Source organism: Schistocerca serialis, chromosome 2 (assembly GCF_023864345.2).
Source record: "Schistocerca serialis cubense isolate TAMUIC-IGC-003099 chromosome 2, iqSchSeri2.2, whole genome shotgun sequence".
NCBI classification, from domain to species: domain Eukaryota; kingdom Metazoa; phylum Arthropoda; class Insecta; order Orthoptera; family Acrididae; genus Schistocerca; species Schistocerca serialis.
The window spans coordinates 540,436,117-540,452,038 of NC_064639.1; the positions used below are offsets into that span (position 1 = coordinate 540,436,117).

Below are 15,922 nucleotides of genomic sequence, written 5' to 3' on the forward strand. Positions count from 1 at the left end.
TCGATCTGAGTAGTATGATAAATCCACTAGCACCAACTGTGGGCCTAACAAAAATAATACATGCAAATGCTAAGAACTAAATTGCACCCTACAATGTAATGCCATCGAAACAAAAAGGCTCTCGATATGTTTCTCCACAATAAGCCTCTATATTCAAGAAGGGCAGTAGGAGTAATCCTCTAAATTACAGGCCCATATCATACGCAGCAGGATTTTGGAACATATATTGTGTTCTAACATTATGAATTACTTCGAGGAAAACGGTCTATTAACACGCAGTCAACACGGATTTAGAAAACATCGTTCTTGAAACAAAACTAGCTCTTTACTCGCATGAAGTGTTGAGTGCTATTGACGAGGTTTTTCAAATTGATTCCATATTTCTGGATTTCAGGAAGGCTGTTGACACTGTACCACACAAGGGGCTTGTAGTGAAATTGCGTGCTTATGGAATATCGTCTCAGTTATGTGACCGGATTCGTGATTTTTGTCAAAGAGTAAAAAACAAGTGATTTCTAGCGGTCCCCAAGGTAGTGTTACAGGTCTTTTGCTGTTCCTTATCTATATAAACGATTTGGGAGACAATCTGAGCAGCCGTCTTAGGTTGTTTGCAGATGACGCTGTCATTTATCGACTAGTAAAGTCATCAGAGGATAAAAAAAAATTGCAAAACGGTTGAGAAAAGATATCTATATGTTGCGAAAATTGGCAGTTGACCCTAAATAACGAAAATTGTGAGGTCATCCACATGAGTGCTAAAAGGAGTCCGTTAAATTCGGTTACACGATGAATCAGTCAAATCCAAAGGCCTTAAATTCAACTAAATACCTGGGAATTACAATTATGAACAACTTCAATTGAAAGGAACACATAAAAAATGTTTTTTGGAAGGCTAACCAAAGACTGCATTTTATTGGCAGGACATTTAGAAAATGCAACAGATCTACTAACGAGACCACCTATAGTACGCTTGTCCGTCCGTTTTTAGAATACTGGTGTGGGATCCTTACCAGATAGGATTGATGGAGTACATGGAAAAAGTTCAAAGAAGGGCAGCACGATTTGTATTATCGCGAAACAGGAGAAAGAGTGTCACTGAAATGATACAGGATTTGGGATGGACATAATTAAAACAAAGGCGTTTTTCGTTGCGGAGGAATCTTCTCACGAAATCCGGGTCACCAACTTTCTACTCCGAATGCGAAAATATTTTGTTGGCGCCGACCTACATAGAGAAAAACGATCACCATGATAAAATAATGGAAATCAGAGCTCGTACGAAAAGATATAGGTGTTCATTGTTTCCGCGGTATAGGAGATTGGAATAATAGAGAATTGTGAAGGTGGTTCGATTAAATGTGATTTGCAGAGTATCCATGTAGATGTAGATTGGACTAGCTATTTCCCAGATTGTTCTAGACAAAACATTTATACCATATAGCCCCAAATATTACACTTGAGATTTCCCCAGTGTATCTTTCACCACAGCGAGGTGATAATCTGCTATTACCACAGTAGTGTTTACCATGAAACTTCCTGGCAGATTAAAACTGTGTGCCGGACCGAGACTCGAACTCGGAACCTTTGCCTTTCGCGGGCAAGTGCTCTACTGGCAGAAGTAAAGCTGTGAGGACGGGGCGTGAGTCGTGCTTGGGTAGCTCAGTTGGTAGAGCACTTGCCCGCGAAAAGCAAAGGTCCCGAGTTCGAGTCTCGGTCCGGCACACAGTTTTAGTCTGCCAGCAAGTTTCATATCAGCGCACACTCCGCTGCAGAGTGAAAATCTCATTCTGGAAACACCCCCCAGGCTGTGGCCAAGCCATGTCTCCGCAATATCCTTTCTTTCAGGAGTGCTAGAACTGCAAGGTTCGCAGGAGAGCTTGTGTTAAATTTGGAAGGTAGGAGACGAGGTACTGGCAGAAGTAAAGCTATGAGGGCGCGGCGTGAGTCGTGCTTGGGTAGCTTAGTTGGTAGAGCACTTGCCTGCGAAAGGCAAAGGTCCCGAGTTCGAGTCTCGGTCCGGCACACAGTTTTAATATGCTAGGAAGTTTCATATCAGCGCACACTCCGCTGCAGAGTGAAAATCTCATTCTAGTGTCTATCATGGTTCATCGGTGCACCCGGTGATGCCAACGTAGTTGCTTGCCTAAATGTTGTGCCCGTTGGACACAGACATCGGACCGTTCACAAGAAAAATTATATTGTAACATACAGTGAAGTTAGTATAGCCTTCCAGTGTGAGATAAGTATTAAAAGTGGTTCAAAAAGACTCATCGGAAGCTTTTACAGACCGCTGTCTCAGGACCAGAGTGGTGAAAACTTTGAGGAGACACTTTTGCGTAAATTTCCTGTTCACTTTATAGTGTTGAATGGAGATCTATAAAGAAAGACAAGAAGATATTTTTGCTTATCAAGAGCGACAGGAACCGCATTTTAGATTACCTGAGCGATCAACATGAAAATTTCACCTCCAGGGGTGACAATATTTGGCATCAGTGGACCAAGTTCAAGAAATGGTATTATAGAATACGCATTATACAGGTGCATGCCGAGCAAAATTGTGGATGTTTGAAAGACTCACTGTGACTCGACTATAATCTTAGGAATCTGCCATAATAGCAAAGGGAGCTTCACTGCGAATCGAAACATAGCCAAAGCCTCAAAGACAAACAAATACTGAAAGAATCCATAATTGGCCTAAGGAGAGTCATGCGTAATGAGTTCAGTGAATTTAAAAGTAAAATTATATCTACTGACTTGACAAAGAACCCTAAGAAGCTTTAGTCATACGCTTAATCAGTAAACCGATAGATGTCAGATGTTCACACCTTCTGTGACCAAAATCACATCGAAACAGAGGAAGACACGAAGAGGTCCAGAACACCAATCCTCTTTTTTCAAAAACTATTTCACTTAGGATGACTGACGTTCGTTTCTGAAGTCGTCGCACGCACTTTAAAAGGCAGGTATCGAAATAAGTAACCATGGAATAGAAAACAACTGCAATCACTGGACAGTGGAAAGGCTGCTTGTCTTGCCGGGATAATAGTACATTTATAAATAAAGTATTCCATAGAACTTGGTACTCTTCTTGCAGCAGTGTATCGAGGTCGCTGGAGGAGCGAAACGTTCGTAATGATTAGAGAAAAAGCGTAATTTATTCACGTTTCCTATAGAGGTCGCGGATCGGACAACAAAACTGTAGGAATTTATCGCTGACGTCAGTATGTTGTAGAACTTTGGAACGTATTTTATGCTCGCATATTATGACATTTTTTGGAGGTCGAAAATCTCCTATGTAAAAATCAACAGGAGTCCCGAAATAATGATCGTGTGAAACGCTGCTCGCTCTGCTCGTCCACGAGGTCCAGGAAGCAGTAGATACAGGCGCCAAGGTTCATATCGTGTTCCCTGGTCTCCGGAAGGCGTTGTACTCAGTTCCGCACTGTCGCCTAATGAACAAAATACATGGGTGTGGAGTATCACACGTGCTGTGTGAGTTGAAGGGTTAGTAGCATACAGAGCAAAGCATGTCATTCTCAACGGAGAAAAGTCTTCAGATATAAAAGTAACTTCGGGCTTGCTACCAGTGTTAGAGGACCAAGACGTTCGGTTTATAATGGAAGAAGACTGAGGAAAAATCAGACTCGTTCATAAGATTTGTCGCCTGGAGAAAGCGTTAGACAATGTAAAATGGTGCAAGATGTTCCAAAATTCTGAGATGAATAGGGGTAAGCTATAGGGAAAGACTGGTAACGTATGATACGTACAAGAACCAAGAGGGAGCAATAAGACTGGCAGACAAAGAACGAAGCTCTCGGATTATAAAAGAAGGAACTCAGGGCTGTAGACTTCCGCCCCCACTGTTCAGTCTACACATCGAAGAAGCAATGGCGGAAATAAAAGGAAGGCTCAAGAGAGGAATTAAAATTCAAGGTGGCATGGGCAAAACCACTAATTTACTTGTCACGGTGCGCTCGGTTATTGGCGACTGCGTGGCTTCCTGTGATGGTCCAGATGCCTCCCGTAGCCTTGGCCTCACAATTCCAGGACTGAAAGCTCTTATCTGGCAAATGGCTCGCCAGCATGTGCGTTATGTTACACATCTTATTTTCTTTCTGAGCCGGACATCTCAGTAGCAGAGAGCATGGTTACATTTGGGAAGCTGGGTTAGTTGGTTGAACATCGTTCGTCACCTATGTACTAGCAATTTTGATACTAGTGATATCGGTATTAATTTCTTGTTTTGTCAGAATGTACTAATGTGTCAGTTTTTCCAGGTGCACACGGTAGTGATATGGGGTCTCGCCTGGTGTTGGAAGTCGGCTGCCTGACGAACGATTAAGTCGAGTACGAGTTGCGCATTCGCGGCCAGTCGACGGATGGAGACGTCGGGGAGCTGTGTTTACATCTCGGTGGGGCGGCGACGCTACCTCTACAGGTTACTGACACCGCCGTGTGGATTTTCCTTAGTTTTCAAGGCGAATTTTGTTCACCGACAAAGAGCATTTCAACAGGAAAGGTGTTTTGAACGCTGGAAATAGCTACATTTGGGACCACGAAAATCCCAAAGCCACGTGTACACGAAGATTTCAGGAACCCTTCGACATCAATGTCTGGGCAGGTATCTGCGATGGTCATGTGTTTGAGTTGTGCACACTTCCTCCTCACCTAATGAGTGCCCTTCAGCAAGTTCCGGTGGAGTTTTTGGAAGGTGTGTCATTCGACATTCGGGCGAATTGCGGTTCCAGCATGATAGTGTGGCAGTATGTTTTACAGTTCACATCCGAAACCACCTGAAGGTAGTCTAAATTTTTAGACAACATAGTTGTATGGAGATAAACATCAATTAATTTACTTATAATCAATTATTCAAAATGACAGTCACAATCGCATTTTATATTTTGCCGCCAACCGGTTTCAACCCACGATGGGGTCATCTTGAGGGCAATATACACCATTTGGTCGCTCGCTGGAGTCGTCACCCTGCCTGTGCACGGTTGTCCTGAAGATGACCCCATCGTGGGTTGAAACCGGTTGGCGGCAAAATAAATAATGCGATTGTGACAGTCATTTTGAATAATTGATTGAATGAAGTCTACGGAGACAGGTAAATCGGTCGAGGTGGACCGCATGCTTGGCCACCAACATCCCTCTTAAACCCTCTGGAATTTTTCTTGTGGGCTAAGATAAAGAGTTTTGTTTACGAGGCCCCGGTCCAGTCGCAGGAAGATCTGGTTGCAATGATCATGGCTTTTGCAGAAGTGATTGACCATACACCATGCTTGTTGGACAGAGTTTATGCTAACTTATTGCGCAGATATATTGTGTACACCGAACTTGGTGGTCGTCATATCGAACAGCTGTTGTAATGTCACAGCCTAAACAGACTGAAATCTGTTCATCTTCTTTCCTTTTAACATGGAAACGATACATTTTCGATCATGGGTTCCTGTACAAAACTTGATCCGCTAAGTCTCCCCGACAACCTCTAGAAGTGTGTAATATGAAATGTAAAACGCCCTGTAGTTATGACGTAATAATAAGCACTAATCATTGTTGCTGACGATTATATCAGTCATAAGAATGTGGCCATAGAAATTGCTTCGAAAACAAAGCAAACTGGCAAAAGTTGTTGAATAACAAATACAATTGCAATTTTATGAATAAATACCCAGCAGTTGCATATTCATCTTCAATAATAACCGTTTGACTCCCGGCCGGTGTGGCCGTGCGGTTAAAGGCGCGTCAGTTTGGAACCGCGTGACCGCTACGGTCGCAGGTTCGAATCCTGCCTCGGGCGTGGATGTGTGTGGTGTCCTTAGGTTAGTTAGGTTTAAGTAGTTCTAAGTTCTAGGGGACTGATGACCACAGCAGTTAAGTCCCATAGTGCTCAGAGCCATTTGAACCATTTTGAACCGTTTGACTGCTCCTCTAAATAACTTTTTTATCGACCGGTTTCATAGCCTAGAAGCCACATTATCAGGTTAAATATGGTGAGTCATGACATTAAAGTTGCCACAATTACAGGACCGAACATTCCTTGTCTATGAATAAATGACGCAATTAGCGGATCGTCAGGTAAGCGGAAAGTACGGGTCCGGGGTTCGTCAAGGGTGCCATGAATCCAGATGAATGACGGTAGAGCTAGCATATTCATCCCTGTATTATAAATGTCATAGCATGACGTTGCAGCCATTGTTCTTTTTTCTTTTTTCCCTTTCCTTAATTTCTAACCTGTTTTAACAAATTCCCATTTTTGTTATGTTAATTTTTTTTTTTTTTTTTTTTTTTTTTTTTTTTTTTTTTTTTTTTTGATACCCGTTTAACTGTCATAAATGTGCAGGTTCTCTCAGGCTGTAGCCAACAGACGAAGCCCGCGGACATTATCAGCAGATTTGAAATAATGCGATATGCAGTCCCTCAACTGCACCAAGAGAACTTTATTCCTCTACCGATTTCGGTTCATAAAACCATCATCACTATTACAAAAATTATAGTGGAATGCCATTGTACTGGTATGTATGTGTAAATCACCAACCTGACGCGTATTATTTCCGTATTTCAAGTTTGTGATCGTCATCTTCTGACATAAGTTGCTGCAATGATTAGCAAATGTTATGTGAACCAAGATAGAGGCAAGTTATAGTGAATTGCCTTGTGCCGATATGTATGTGTAAATCGCCGATATCCGACTTTCCCTCCAGTGATGGTGGTTTTATGAACCGAAACCGGCACGGGAATAAAGTTGGAAGTTTGGAAATTTGAGGTAAGTTACTATGGGACCAAATGGCTGATGCCATCGGTCCCTAGGCTTACACACTACTTAATCTAACTTACGCTAAGGACAACACACACACCCAAGCCCGAGGAAGGATTGGAACCCCAGACCACGCGGCTACTTCGGACGGCAGGAATAACATTGTGTCGGTACAGCTGGTGGTTTGCTGTGCATTATTTCAAGTACTTGACAGCTGTAGACTGTTGCTTCGAGAAGAAGTATTAGCAGAGGCTGTAGGCGTGGACTCACCTTGGTGACTGCCTGACGGTCTGAGGACCACGGTGTCCATAGGCCGCCTCGCCCTGCCCGAGGGGAAGCGACGCACATAGCGCTGGGGGTCTCCCTGCAAACAAAGTAAACGTACGACATTCAATTACTCTGCGCATTGTGGAACTTATTCACTACATCAAGCTCAAGTTAACATTCTGGGTGTATTCATGGGTCCGATTAATATCCGTTACTGAGGCCTAACAGCAGTATTACTTTTTTTTATGTCAATACTATGTGGCTTGCTGAGTGATTTTCATCACTGTCACTGCATGTTTTTTTGTGAAACAAGTCAAATTATCCGCGATTTGAATGTCACATAAAAGTGATGGATAAGCCGCGTCTCACATGGGAGAAAGCCAAAGACTTCCCAGCTCTTATTATATCACGACTAAATGTTCAAATGTGTGTGAAATCTTATGGGACTTAACTGCTAAGGTCATCAGTCCCTTAGCTTACACACTACTTAACCTAAATTATCCTAAGGACAAACACACACACCCATGCCCGAGGGAGGACTCGAAGTTCCGCCGGGACCAGCCACACAGCCCATGACTGCAGCGCCTTAGACCGCTCGGCATCACGACTAAATAACTAATCACTTCTCTACAACACGCATTTTCCCAAGAATGTTAGCGCAGCGAGGTATGCATAAGAGCTCGTAATGAGCATGGAAATCAGGACATAGGGTCCTGGAACATGAAAGGAATGACACCTGTTTGCTCACTTGATCAGAACATTGCCCGTGGGAGGCAAGCTTCCATTTCAAAGTTCCGTTCCATTTTACATGTTTAATCTGTCAGGAAGTTACGCAAGAACACATACTTACACTACAGACTGAAAAATTCACTTTGAAATGGAGAGAATTATTGTTCTCTTTCGTTATTGAAATCATGCTAATATTATTTATAATACAGGCACTGTTGTAGCTGAAAGTCACATTTGATCCAAACATTTCACTGTTACATACCCACTCACGTTGCTATTGTATGTGTTTTCTGAATCTTACTTTGCGTATGCTTTGCGAGAAATACCTTTATTACTTATTTTGTAGTATCATTGTCGCAGATACTACTACAACGGTGCGCCAACACAAGGTTGGCAGCCCGTCGTCTGCCGAGCACACCGCACTCTAGCGGGCTGTGGAGCTCGACGGAACTGGAGTGTGCCTCGTTCACTCCTTAGCTAGATTTCAACCTAGGCAGACGCACTTTCATAATCGACCCTCAGCCAGTTCTGTAATGTTTGTATTGATTCTCTGAGGAGAGCCCATCAGGCTTAGTCCCTGACAATATGTTGTATTAGTTCATGGTATTCCATGCTCCGAAGTTTAGTTACAGCCGCAGCTGCAGTCCTACAAACTACTGAAGATAAGTAATTTTCATTGTACTATGTGTTTCTTGAATAATAATCCTTTTCTCTAACAGTATGCCGTACCGCATATTATTGCAACCTGCACTCCTTCAGCTCCTATCAACTCGGCCTCCTACTTATGTGCATTTAGTAACGAGCTGAAAACACCCACGCGTTTTGTGCCTCTAACCAGTGAGACACAATGTATTTAATGTTTAGTTTCTAGCTTCCTGAAACAACTGGTTTACAGTTTCGACATATTTTGTAGATTCTTCTCCGAACTGTTTCACTTACTTGTAGAAATGGAAGTATTTTTATCCTCTCTCTCACGGTACTCCGAGGTGATAAAAGTCGTGAGATAGAGATCTGCACATATACAGATGGCGGTAATATCGCGTACCCAAGGTATAAAAGGGCAATGCATTGGCGGAGCCCTCGTTTGTACTCAGATGATTCATATAAAAAGGTTTCCGACATGATTATGACAGCTCGACGGGAATTAATAGACTTTTAACGAGGAATGGTAGTTGGAGCGAGACGGATGGGGCATTTCATTTTGTAAAACGTTATGGTTCTCAATATTCTGAGATTCACAATGTCAACAATGTTCCGAGAATACCATATCTGAGATATTACTTCTCACTGCAGACAACACGTTGGCCGATGGCCTTCACTCAACGACCGGTAGCAGCAGCGTTTGCGTAGAGTGACAAGCATCTCTGCGCAAAATAACCGCAGAAATCAATGTGGGAGGTAGGACGAACGTATCCGTTAGGACAATGCCATGAAATTTGGCGTTAATGGGCTATGAAAGCAGACGACCAACACGAGTGCCTTTGCTAACAGAGCGACGTCGCCTACTGCAGCGCATCTCCTGGGTTCACTTGGAACCAAGACAACTGAAAAAGCGTGGCCTGGTCAGATGAGTCCCGATTTCAGTTGCTAAGAGCTGATGGTATCGTTCGAGTGTGGCGCAAATCCCACGAAGTCACCCCCAAGTTGTCAACAAAGCACTTTGCAAGCTGGAGGTGGCTCCATAATGGTGTGGGCTGTGTTTACGTGGAATGGACTGGGTCCTGGTTACGTTCCGCTACTTGGGATCATTTGCAGCCATTCCTGGACTTCATGTTCACAAACAAAGATAGAATTTTTTGGATGACAATGCGCCATATAACCATGCCACAAATTTTCACGATTGGTTTGAAGAACATTCTGGGCAATTACAGCGAATTTTTTTGCCAACCAGATCGCCCGACATCAAACCCAACGATCATTAATGGGAAGTAATCGACAGATCAGATCGTGCACAAAATTCGCATCGGCAAGACCTTCGTAGTCATGGACAACTATAGAGGCCGCGTTGTCATAGTCATTTACGAGAAACACGTATTATGATATCGTTTTATACGTACCACTTTTACTGTGAAATTAATGTTACGCTATCGTCTCAGTACTTCCATGTCTTCACTTTTTGATATTAACTTATAATTGCGTTGCTGTAAATGCGCTGTAAGCGCTGACTTTCTATGCCATCCTGCAACAATCTAAACGTTTGAATTATTTTTCCTTCACACTATCCGTCGAGTATGTAACGTTGTAAAGAGTAAATACCTAATTTTGCAGTACGTTTGCATCGTTTGTAATGAACTATAAATTTCGTAGAATAAATTTACATTTATCCTTTGAGAATGGCTGTATCCTCGTGCGAGAGTGCTTTTGTATCTTGTGTTTCAGTTTGTTTCTTCTTTTCTTCTTTTCATACCTTATGAGTCGTTTAGTACTGTTTCTTGCTTGTACGTTATGCTATATTGCTGTTGAACGTGTACACACTTTTGCTTACGCGTTTATTCCCTTCTTAGGTATAGTTTCAATCATAGACTTTGGCAACACTCATCTTGTGCTTATCTGCGTTGTAGTGGTCAGTTATATGTGATTGATAGTTTTCTGTGTTAATGCCATCTTCATGAGTGTGCGGATTGTGTATTTGAGTGACGCTTGTTTTGCGAGTATGAATTACTAATGTTTAGATGATTGTTTCCTTTATTCTGAGTTCATGGTAAATTTCGAATGTACGATGAATGGTTTGATATTGAGGATTACCTATCTGGTTTCTCCTGTCTTTACGTTGCAGCGAGTGCTGAAAAACTACTTCTGGATCTACTGGACTCCATGTAAACAGAGCCCTCTCGATAAGAATGTCGGAATTGGAAAATGCTACATTTTTCCTTAGGAAGGAAGTTATTTACACACTGATAAAAGAGAAATAGTGACAGTAATAGTTATATTTCTAGTATTCTTTATTAGTGACATGTTGTTACGATGGTGATAAAAAAGGAAGTGTACTGACGTAACGAATAACGGCTTCTCAAATCGCTGTAATCGTGGATTTGTTTCTTATCTTCGGAATATATCGATTCCTCGCTAGAGAATCACGCAAATGATAAAGTGGCAGGCAATAAATTCTCCTCTTCCAAGAACTGCCGCCGCCAGAGCAGTATTTAACCGTTTCTGAAGTCAGTTTCTTATCTAAAGTTGTTTGGGTGCGGCCTATCATCCCTCAAAGTTTGTTGTGGCACATTTCTTTCCAGATGGCGACTGTGTGGCTGTCATGCAGTCACTGTGTATACCTGGGCCTGTTTCCTGGAGCAGCGGAAGGAATCTTATGTCGTGCATGGAGAGGACGGCCTGCTGATTCTCTAATCCTCCTGAATTGGTTGTGGCTGGACCTGACTAGGCTGCTTCCGGAGCTTATGATTTCCGAAGATTACCGGTGTTTTCCGAAGCCCCGCTCTAAAGAAACTGGTGAAAGGCATGGCAGTAGGCAGCACCTGTCGAAGCTCTGCTAGCAGGAAAAGGAAATGGCCTATGAAACTGCTACTTTTTGCTCCTAATCGTGATCGGCGTCAAGGACTCATTGTGAAATTACTTCGTAGGTCAGATTTAGATTTCACGAAATCAAAGGCCAGCTGGAAACCTTCTCGACTGTAGGATGAGAGTCGTGGACTCTGTGGGGCGCAGTTGAGGCTTTAAATGTATTGCGCGGACGAAGATTCCTGCTACGGAAAACTGACGAAGTTAGCAAGTGAATTTACGGCGCACGTGATCTGACTGAAGAGCGGAGCAGGTTTTAGGTTTTTGGGAGCAAGGGAGCGACTCTGTGGGCGAGGACTTGGTCTTTGGTCAGGGGCCTTACGTCAGTACATGGAGGCATCAGCTAGCTGGAGGTCGTGTTTGATAACAACTTGGCGGTCTTGGCGAGTTCTTACAGAATGCAATAAATTCCAGTTGGTGCATTGGAGACTTGGAGTACGGTGTTTCTGCGTGTGTCCTTCTTTTGATGTTACAATGTTATGTAGGGGACACTAGAACGCAGGTGTAGACAGGGTGCTTGTTTCCAATATGGTAGTCGGATATGAGAGGCTGTGGAAAGTATTTGCACTGGAAAGAGGTACTGATTAGTTGTATAGAAGTAGTGACTATTTTAACCTTGTCTTGCTGGCTAAAGCCAGGCTCGTGACACTTACTTAGTCTGGTACAGGGCGTCCCACATAAAAACGGTACGCCTCGCGCCCGAGATTCCAGTAACAGTGAACTAACTAAAAAGGAATAGATAATAGTAAGGTTAAAAAATATGTAGTTACCGTTTCATGAGAGGTACTGGAAGTGGTGGCCATGGGAGTCCAGGCAACGCCGGCCGTGGTGACCGAGCGGTTCTAGGCCCTACAGTCTGGAACCGCGCGACCGCTACGGTCGCAGGTTCGAATCCTGCCTCGGGCATAGATGTGTGTGATGTCCTTAGGTTAGTTGGGTTTAAGTAGTTCTAAGTTCTAGGAGACTGATGATCTTAGAAGAAGTCCCACAGTGCTCAGAGCCATTTGAACCATTTTGAATCCAGGCAACGCTGACTTCGTATGACTACGTTACCAGCACCGCTCTGTAATTCTGCAGACATGATGTTGTTGATGTCTCTAGTAATGTTTCGGTTAAGATCGACTGTTGTGCGAGGAGTGAAAGCATACACTTTACTTTTTAATGCGTTCCATAACAAAACGTCACACGATGTTAAGTCCGAGTACCTTGGGGGCCAGGGGGCTTCACTGACAAGTCTGTGTTTAAGGAAGACTGGCGATGTGGAACATGCTTTGGTTGGATGTGTGAGCGGATGTCTGGAACACTGCATACAGCTTCCCTGCGTCTGTTAACTGTGCACAGAAAGAGTCAAAGATCTCTAGATATGTGGTACTGTTTAAGGTGTAACTGAAAATTATGTGCCCAACATTGCGCACGTAGCAACGCACAGCAAACACCTAACCTCTTTGAGTGGAGAGGTTCTTCATGCAGAATATGTAGGTTGTCGTGCGACCAGTATCTGAAATTCTGAGAGTTTACATAACGTGACAATGAAACCAGGTGTCATCTGACGTGACGCAAAGCGTGGAGTCCAAAGAAACGTTAGTAATTGATGTTGACAGCCAGTTGCAACAAGTCACCAGAACTGAAGCCATCAAAGCCGGAATGGAGATATCAACGAATGAAACAAAAAGTGCAGACTCTGCAAGGAAGCTGAGGAAAGAATTGATCATATCTTGAGCTGTTCCGAAAAGATCGCTCAAAATAATTACAAATGGAGGCACAATGACATGGCATAAGTCATCAACTGAAACCCGTGCTAAAATCACCACCTGCCACTGTCAAGGTACTCATGACACCAAAATCCAGAGAATGTTCTCGAAAACGAGCAATTCAGACTACTGTGGCACTTCAGACAGATCGCAATCAGGAATACAGTACCATCAGACGACACTATTGTCGATAAAATGAAAGTGTGGATCATTAAGATTGCCGTCCCAGGTGATAGCATAATCGACGACAAACAACTTGAAAAACTAGGCAGATACGACGACTTGAAAACTGAGCTTCAGCGACTCTGATGCAAACCACTGAAAGGTGTCCCTGAGGGTTTCGGTGCACTGTTAGCAGCGCAATGGGTTCTGAGTGAAGAAACATTTGGAAACCACTGCCATTGTTAAAATATTTACCTTCCAACTACAAAAATCCACTTTATTTGAGTCTGAACGAATCATCCACTGATACGTCAAGAAGTGTCCGACTAGTGATAAAATACGAAATGCAACATAGTGAACTAATTTTGTAAACGAGATGTGTTACTCTGAGTGGCAAACTGGTAAGAGAAGTTAGTTGTATTAGTACTACTACAGCTAACTTCTCTTACCCGTTTGCTACTCAGAGTAATGAAGAAAATGACGGTCAACCACTTGCACATATAACCTTGCTCAACGAACCTCTGTCTCATACGCAATACGTGTCCTACGTCAGTTCCATACAGAAGTTATTTATCTCAACCGTCTAAGTGTATCACTTCCGTATATCTAATAAAGAAGCAGGTGTCGCCATTCTGCGGTATCAGCTCATACAGATGAAGGGTAACTGTAACCTTTGTTTCAGTCGTTCATTTTAATCTCAAACTTTCCATCGTGCCTTTATCTCGCCCATCCTATCAGCGCTTGGTATACATTGCGCACTACTCACTGATATGCAGGAGATGAACACTTGTCTAGAGCTGTTCCCGTCTGGTTTATGAAGAAAACGCAGTTTACATCAGTTTCTTTGTTAAATCGTAATTATCGGTTCGGGCAAACCAGGTCATTTCCAGTTGTACACCAACAGCAGCCGGTGGTAGCAATCCTTATCGTGCTATTTGCTTATAAAGTTACATAAAATTGAAACATTCTGCGACACAGTGCCAACCCTCTGTGAATTTTCTTAGATCACACGTTGCCACTGTTTCTTTGGCTCCACGAAATTCTAACGCTTTTTAAAGATTCAGGAGAACGACGCTGGGTATGTTCATCTAAAATGTGTGCGAGTAATTAATTTAATTATCTACATAACTATTAATTTATGTATCCGCTGCTAGTCAAAAATGAGTAAAATGAGCAACGATTCTATCTGTATGCTTTTCAGTTATCGGGGCAGATGTGCGTTAATTACTAATTAAGTTATTGCAATATTGTTGTTGCCTATCTTTCTCTTATTTAGATCGCCATTTTACACTGCCAGTGGAAGATATAAGTAAAGTTGTTTGCGCACATTTTACAGCACCTTCTCAGATAAGAATGTATGATAATAAAGCCATACGTCTTAGTGATGGTTAATGGTTGCAACCAGATTGGAGTATAAGACGTGCAGTTGCGCAGCTTCGCGAATAGCCTTCGAATGAGGTAAACTGGATGTAGTGAATTCGCACTGCAGAATTAAAGTCTGCTGCCCTCTAAGTTAAATGTGTGGCGGTCCCACTAAGACTGACTAATAATATCGTATTTATCCCAGTCACTGAGGTGAAATAGAGAAACAGAGATTCTACTACCGCCTACGCCTTGCTATACCGGTGCAGAAGAAAGAATATTGTGAGTAGAGGACTGAGGGAAGTTGTGCAGTGTAATACGCCCAACTATTCCTGAGTCGGTACCTTACTGCACTAAGTTTGGTTAGATGGACTACGACACTGACGTAATGAACACAGCTGGTTCCACAACCTTTTCTGTAGGGTCAACGAATTGTACAATATTGGGATCTAAAGACAGATTGTGGTGGAGAAGGAGTAGATCATAAAATGCGTTGCAGTAAAATTATAAGAAGTCCAACAACAAATGAAAATAAAATTAAATTAAAACCAGGACATATGAGGGCGTTTAAGGAGACAAAACAGAAAATTATGTTTTCGTGCGATATGATGACAGTGACAAACAACAGGGAAGAAACTGTAAAAGATTTCTATGAAACTGTATATTTCAGTAGACGTTCAAGATTTCTATGAAACTGTATATTTCAGTAGACGTATCAATAATACAGATATTTAATACTGAAAATAATGACTTCACGTTGTGACGCCAGATGAGGTGTGTAAAGTCAGTCGAAGAATGAGAAAACGAAAGGCACCAGGATACGATGTTTCGATACACATGGCTAAATCTGGAGACAACGTAATACAAAAGTAACTAAAAAATTATTTACATTATGTCTGGGGAGGAAGATAATTTTTCAGAACTGCAACAATGGTGCAAATATTCTATTTCGCCTTAATGGAGAAAGACATGATATAAAAACCTGTACACCTGTCAACCCCCTCTCCATTGTGTACCAGATACTCACTAAAACATCTTTTATTCACGTAATGAAACAAGCTGGATTTTTGCCACGAATGCAGCACAAATGGAGGATTTTCAAATCGTGAAAGATAACTGTGAAAGAGCTTTCGAATCAGTTGTAACAAAGTTTGCACAGAAAGACACTCGATACACTGGGCAAACTTTCAAAATATCTCTACACTGAAGAATTCACTATCTCATCTACAGTATATGGACACCTCGTAGTGGACATTAGTATGGGGCGTGTCCGCTCTTCGCCTTTATGACGGCTTGAACTCTACTGGGGAGACTATCAGCGAGGTGTCATTGAATGTTTGTGGAGGAAAGGCAGACTATTTTTTCTCAAGCGTGGAAA

The 15,922-nt window shown here is 42.5% G+C and overlaps 1 protein-coding gene across 1 annotated transcript in view; it reads right to left on the bottom strand.

The window, feature by feature from the left end:
• Positions 1–15,922, bottom strand: part of LOC126456187 (brachyurin-like) — a 62,008-nt gene that overhangs the window by 38,416 nt on the left and 7,670 nt on the right. Inside the window, exon 2 of the mRNA XM_050091941.1 lies at positions 7,028–7,121. Coding sequence (XP_049947898.1) covers positions 7,028–7,121 — 94 coding nt within the window. The remainder of the gene's footprint in view (positions 1–7,027; positions 7,122–15,922) is intronic.